At 30.1% G+C, this 6,940-nt stretch overlaps 2 protein-coding genes across 3 annotated transcripts in view; both read left to right on the plus strand.

Moving 5' to 3' along the window:
* The window catches only part of LOC108742259 (myb-related protein B), a 46,246-nt gene extending 42,459 nt beyond the window's left edge, over positions 1 to 3,787 (plus strand). The window contains exons 9-13 of one of the 2 annotated variants that reach the window (XM_025976959.1): positions 401 to 697; positions 1,202 to 1,360; positions 1,443 to 1,550; positions 2,488 to 2,589; positions 3,247 to 3,787. In XM_025976959.1, coding sequence (XP_025832744.1) covers positions 401 to 697; positions 1,202 to 1,360; positions 1,443 to 1,550; positions 2,488 to 2,589; positions 3,247 to 3,375 — 795 coding nt within the window. In that variant the 3' untranslated portion in view covers positions 3,376 to 3,787. The remainder of the gene's footprint in view (positions 1 to 400; positions 698 to 1,201; positions 1,361 to 1,442; positions 1,551 to 2,487; positions 2,590 to 3,246) is intronic. The other variant, XM_025976960.1, reaches the window with a different exon arrangement.
* Positions 3,788 to 4,149: 362 nt separating this feature from the next.
* LOC112905140 (myb-related protein B-like) lies at positions 4,150 to 6,807 on the plus strand. The gene is made up of 4 exons (XM_025976962.1): positions 4,150 to 4,174; positions 4,453 to 4,643; positions 4,700 to 4,897; positions 6,475 to 6,807. Exons 1-4 carry the CDS (start codon positions 4,150 to 4,152, stop codon positions 6,805 to 6,807), a joined length of 747 nt encoding a protein of 248 aa, XP_025832747.1.
* Positions 6,808 to 6,940: the final 133 nt, after the last annotated feature.

The following is a 6,940-nucleotide window of genomic DNA, read 5'->3' on the forward strand; positions in this document are numbered from 1 at the left end:
ATTTATTTATAGTTTTTAAGATATTAAAAATTATTTGAACGAGTGTTATTTATTCATAATGCAAATTTATGAATATTCGTTTATTTATTTTTAGCAATATATCTTCTTTGTATTAAGGTAGAAAATAATTCATCATATTCTATATTGGTTTAAACAAATTTGAAAAGTTACGTTTCATGAACGATCTATTAAATTAAGGAAAATACCAGAAACAAAAATCCCCACTGTTTATTTAGTAGCTTTCAATAAAATGTGTAATTTATAAAAGCGTATAATATGTTGTTGAGAACTAATAAATTCAAAATCGCAATCTACGTCTGGTAATCTTAATAAATTGTTGATCAAGAACCTAATATTCTTTAGTAATAATAAATAATTAATGGAATGTTGTGGGATTTAGGATAGAGAGTATAGCCCTCTTACTACGCCTAATGGTCTTCCAAATATACTTACAAAAAATTCGGACAAACTTGATGCAGTTACTCCAAACAGAATTGCAAGAAGCCTTGTAATGGACGAAACGCCCAGAACTCCTACACCATTCAAAAAAGCTTTAGCAGATCTCGAAAAGAAATCAGGTCCTTTGAAAGCTATACCAGACACTCCAACTCGTCTTGAAGATATTACTGAGATTGTAAAGAAAGAACAAGATGGGCTGCACTGTTCCGATGCATCCGACAGTGGCATTATGATAACGGTTAGTATTTTTGATTCTAGAATAATAATTATGTAATTAATTAAACCTACTTTACTTTATGAAATTTCATTACAAAATTACATAGATTAATATACTTTAGCTAGAAACTCGTAAGTGAGAATGACACTTTGGTGTCGAAACACGTTTTATGTTTCTAAACGTTTCTATGTGTAATTTTGGATTTTACAGTAAAAAAACGATGTTGTCTTCGTAAGCAATTAAGTAGATGTTATGCAATGACATCAAATACAGTGCAGTATATAAAGGAATAGATCTAAACAATAACGTAACAGTTAAGTTTTTTGTCACCATCAGTTTAGTCATGTTATCGTTTGAATGCTGACACAAATTAAAACAGATGTTTTAAATAAATGTTAATACAACTGAATATAACACAATTCATTATGCAAATAGTAATTGCATTAATTCTCTGATAATGTTCAGATTGTTAGGCGCTTATTTAAGTAGTAAAGTAAGTAAAAAAACAATTTTTTGATTTTTCAGAGCGATAGTAATTATCACAGTAAAAGAAAAAATGGCCCTATATTAGCAGCGGGAAAAGAAAACATACTTCCAAACAAACGAGTACGTAAAGCTTTGGCTTGGAGTTCAACTACCACTCAAATAAATTCCTCGGATATCTCCTTCGCTGTAGAAACCCCTGTAAGTTCTTGTATTGGCAACAAAAAATAATCAATTCGAACTTCAAAGACAAATAAAAATTAACATTACTTCAATATTTCAGAGTAAATCGTTGGGTGAAGATAGCTTGTTTTCGACGCCCTCGTCAATAATGAAAGAAACTCTGGGTGTTGCTGGTTTGCTGGAGTTGACTCACAGTGCTTCAACTAAGGTACAAGAGTGGTATCATTTCGGCGAACGTATATTACCTCCTTAATGTGTCCTATCCGACTCTTTTTAACCTGACTCCTTCGCAAGGTTTACTTGTATTTTTTATTTTATTTGCATTTGTTTTGCACCGAAATTTATATAATGATTTGTTACATTATTTTTTTAGTTTTCTATGTTATTTTGCGGTTTTTGTTTTAAAGTTAGTTTGTTCATGTTATAACTTTTATATTGTGTTTGTACATAAGTAGTTCATTTCAGGTAACACACAGAAGTTTCTTATTTCGTTTTCTGTACTTATCTTTTCTAGTCTGTTTATCTGAGTTTAGCATGGTAACCAAAGTTTCCCCCCTTCCATTCAACAATTCGATTCCTTAAATGCTTTACTTAATTATCCTTTAAATGAGTCATTACAATACTACTACAGTTAGTTTTTTCTCTTATCAAATGCAAGCAGTGCCAAGTATTTATTAATTGTTTTGTACTAAGTCAGAGTGGATGCTATTTTGTGCATTGCTAGCAGCAAGTTGAGAATGAATGAATGTTTATTGCCAAAAACAAAGTGCAGCACCACAGCCAAAAAAGTGTTTGTGATTTGTTTCGTAGATATTAATTGCACAGTTTGATATATGTTTGTATGCTAGTGCTTATATTGCACATTATATATTTTAGGTCACTACATTATATTCGTAGATATAACGTTTGGTGCTCTTTTATAAAAGGGAACAACCTTTCAGAAAATATAGTATTTAATTTTTAATTTGTATTAAATGTTGTATGCATTAACTACGTTTTAAGTTAAAACAAAACCAAGAATCGTGCCTGCAACTAATTATATTTTCTGAGGTTGTTTGAAAGTAGGATTTTATAGGCTAGGCTTGGGATGTAGTGTGTGGGTGTATGTTTGGTGGTATTGTAGCTTTGTATCCTTGTCCCGGCAGCGGCTGCTATCCGTAAGTGCCCCATACCGAGCCCAAGGCCGCCGGACTAATGCAGTCAAGCGCATCACATTTAACGAACCTCATTGGACCGATGTTCCTAAGGTGAGACCCGCCTAGCCTATAATACAGTATTTTCTTATATTAAAGAGCATTTTTTAATTATTGATGAGGCTTTAATTATATCTAGCAAATATGCATCACTAACTCTTAAACGCGTTTTCTGGCTTTTGTGAACTGACTACTAGTATTTAATGATTTTATGCTATTTTTTAACACCTGGATGTATTTGGGGGTTTTAATTGTTTTTAGTTTTTTGAATTAAATGTTAAAATGATAATATAATTCACATATTTTATTTGATATAAAAGCCTTAATAATGGTGATTTAGAACAAGATACTTAGGATAATTTTTTTTTTGAAATTAATTTAATTTCCCGGGTTCGACTCCCAGCGAAGGTGACAGCTGCAACAATTTTTCTTCATTAACATTAAAAATTTCTTAGCGTTTCAGATACTTTGGAGATCACTAAGTATCATTAATTTGAATTGAATTTATTAATTGGAATAACTAGATTAATGTGTACTTAATTCAAATTTATTTTCTAATGAATGCTGGTATTTAAAATAACATAAGAAAATAAGTAATTTTAACAAAACCTAAAAGCCTGGACGAAAAATAATTATTGTTATTTGGTGAAAGTGTACTTTGTACTGTAGATGCTATTTATCGTTCTTGAATGTGAAATTTATTTTGTTTAGCTCGACGTGATGTGGGCAATGGTAGCATGTGGCCGTACACAAGATCAACTTGAAATGACGGAAAAAGCCCATCGGTATCTAAGAAAGTCTAATTTAAAAAGACGTTCGTTGAACTTTTATAATACGTAATTGTATAAATTTTAAATTCGAAGAGCATCAATTATATTAGTTATAGTGCAAAGCTATATTGTGTAAGGATGTTTGATAACGTTATTTAGGTTTCTTTAACTGTAATTGTTTATTAAATACCTAATTTATTTTAAATAGATTTTTTATTTGAAAGTATTTATAATTAGTTGCCATACTTCCGAATTAATGAACCATTGGTACATTTAGTGTATTAAACAGCTAGTCGGTAATATTCTGCAAAGTTTTCTTAACAGAATATGTTGCTAAACAAATTTCAAACCTATAGTTCTCTGTACCTTCATAATGTAGAATTATTCATATTTATTAGGTAATATTTATATTTTGAAACTGTAGTTATCATTGTTTGTAATTCGGAATCACGTTGAATTGTAAATAAATACTGAAACAGTGCACAAAATCTTGTTTTCTTCGAAAATATAATGTTTTGATTTTTTTGTCCCCAAATCTATATAAACTACTAGTTTTTATTTTTTTGATCTAGTAGGGCGATAAATTAAATTACACAAGATATTGTTAATACATTGTTTATTCATTATTACCTTGGACTACATTTTGTCAACAGCTGTTTGGCCTTTTCAGGTCTAACTACAACAATAAACATGTATACACAGATATATCTTATGCATATGAATAATTAAATGCTAGGAATACACAAATTTTATTGCAAAAGAAACATGTCACTATAGCATTGTAATTAGTATGAACTAATGAAATTGAAAATAGTAAATTATATCTTTTTCTTTATATATAAAAATGAATTNAAAGGGACTGTCCCTAGGTCATCTCTTTTTAATTTATCTACATAACTTTTATGACATTTTTTTAATGTAAAATCTTAATATTTCAGTGTTTTGGTTTTGTACATTTGTTGTCGCTTAATTTTAGCTAGGTTTTAAAAACCGCTAAGATTATTGTTTAGAAAAAGGTTTCGATATCTGTGTACATTATTTATGAATAAGCATTACTGTATTCTAACATTTGCTACATTTAATGGGACGTTAAGTCGGAAATTTTAAAACCCAAATGAGTGTTAAACATTTCCATGATAATTTCTAGGTTTGGCGCCTTCTGTTCAAAGACAAACTACTACTGTACCTGTTATATCTAATTTTGCACCAACGAGAGCTACTACACCGCCTATTTTACGACGAGGCCCCAAATCTAGAAAGCGGAGGGACAGCCATAATGATTCATCAGAATATGTGTTGTCAGATGTAACAGCTAATACTAGTTCTAGTAGAAGCGAAGTAAGTTTAGCAGAATCTTACTGACATGCATTTTTCAACGCAAATTATATTTATAGGATATCGATGCAGTTCAATTAATAATAGACGAATCAAGACAATTGATTGAAAGCCCCGCAAAGAATGGTGCTACACCCATAAAACAGCTGCCATTTAGCCCATCGCAATTTCTTAATAGTCCTCATCTACCATTTGATGTAACACTAGCGTCTACGCCTGTTAAAAATAACCATGCTCACAAGAACGCGTTGGAGAAAGTAGGTGTTTATTATTTTATTTTTTTTTTAGTTGGTCTTAAATTAGCCGTTTTTACGGGAAAGGCATGTCTGTTTATACATTTACATTATTATTTTAAAGTTACCTACTGGAATCTGTCAATTAGGCATATGCTACCTGGTGGCAAAACTTGTATTAGAATAAGGGTCAAATTTACATAAGAATAGTGTACGTGTATCGTAAAATAATTTATTAACATTATGAAATGCGTCAAATACAATATTGCCTTAAATTGTACACTTCAAAAAAATGACAGGACTGTTAACAATGCCGATGACGGCTACTGCTTTTAGTGAGTAGTAGAAATCAATGAATAGGCGGAATTTTATCATTGCGAACACCAAGATTATAACCCACGAGATTGTAAACTACCTTTGTCAAAGAACGAAGAATTTGATCACACTATTTTAATGTGGATAATTATATTTTATCAAAAAAGTAGGTATTATACTTAACCTGTAATAACTTTATTCATAAATTGAATAATTATATTTATATACAATATAACTATTTTGAGCGTAGGAACTTACCTGTAGCAATACAATAATGTTGCAATACCACCTACTTGTTATGTTTCCAATTTTATCACCGAAATAATATTGTCACAGCATCTGAAGGTCCGCCTTTGGATTTGGGTTTTCAAATTCTGTTAGTTGTTACTCTTATCTTTAATAACATTTCTTTTTTTTTTGAGGATTTATTATTGACGTATCGTGACAATTCTAATTATTTTATATCGTTTAAAACATAATTTGCCATAGGCACTTTCTCTTTCTACCACTATGTTGTTTGAGCACCCCTCATTTGACAAATTATTATTTCTTTATTAAAAAAACTAAACTGTTTTAATCATAAAAGCTTTTTTGTACATTATGGTAGAAAGAAATAATGTACATTTACAGTGAGAATAAATAACTATAACAACTTATTTTTGCACTGTCACTACTTTTGTTAATATAAACACCGGACTGTAATTCCTATATACCAACCACCGCACCGTGGAAGTTGCTGTGCTAATAATGATTAAGTTGAAAACCGATCGAGTGTTTATATTAATAAAAGTAGCGACAGTAAAGGATACGTTGTTAATTTACTTACCTATTCTCCCTAATATGAAATTAGTGAAAGCCAGACAAGATAAAAAGTTCCTCAAAATTTATTTATTTATAGTTTTTAAGATATTAAAAATTATTTGAACGAGTGTTATTTATTCATAATGCAAATTTATGAATATTCGTTTATTTATTTTTAGCAATATATCTTCTTTGTATTAAGGTAGAAAATAATTCATCATATTCTATATTGGTTTAAACAAATTTGAAAAGTTACGTTTCATGAACGATCTATTAAATTAAGGAAAATACCAGAAACAAAAATCCCCACTGTTTATTTAGTAGCTTTCAATAAAATGTGTAATTTATAAAAGCGTATAATATGTTGTTGAGAACTAATAAATTCAAAATCGCAATCTACGTCTGGTAATCTTAATAAATTGTTGATCAAGAACCTAATATTCTTTAGTAATAATAAATAATTAATGGAATGTTGTGGGATTTAGGATAGAGAGTATAGCCCTCTTACTACGCCTAATGGTCTTCCAAATATACTTACAAAAAATTCGGACAAACTTGATGCAGTTACTCCAAACAGAATTGCAAGAAGCCTTGTAATGGACGAAACGCCCAGAACTCCTACACCATTCAAAAAAGCTTTAGCAGATCTCGAAAAGAAATCAGGTCCTTTGAAAGCTATACCAGACACTCCAACTCGTCTTGAAGATATTACTGAGATTGTAAAGAAAGAACAAGATGGGCTGCACTGTTCTGATGCATCCGACAGTGGCATTATGATAACGGTTAGTATTTTTGATTCTAGAATAATAATTATGTAATTAATTAAACCTACTTTACTTTATGAAATTTCATTACAAAATTACATAGATTAATATACTTTAGCTAGAAACTCGTAAGTGAGAATGACACTTTGGTGTCGAAACACGTTTTATGTTTCTAAACGTTTCTATG

This window comes from Agrilus planipennis, unplaced genomic scaffold (genome assembly GCF_000699045.2).
Source record: "Agrilus planipennis isolate EAB-ADULT unplaced genomic scaffold, Apla_2.0 scaffold330, whole genome shotgun sequence".
Taxonomy (NCBI): domain Eukaryota; kingdom Metazoa; phylum Arthropoda; class Insecta; order Coleoptera; family Buprestidae; genus Agrilus; species Agrilus planipennis.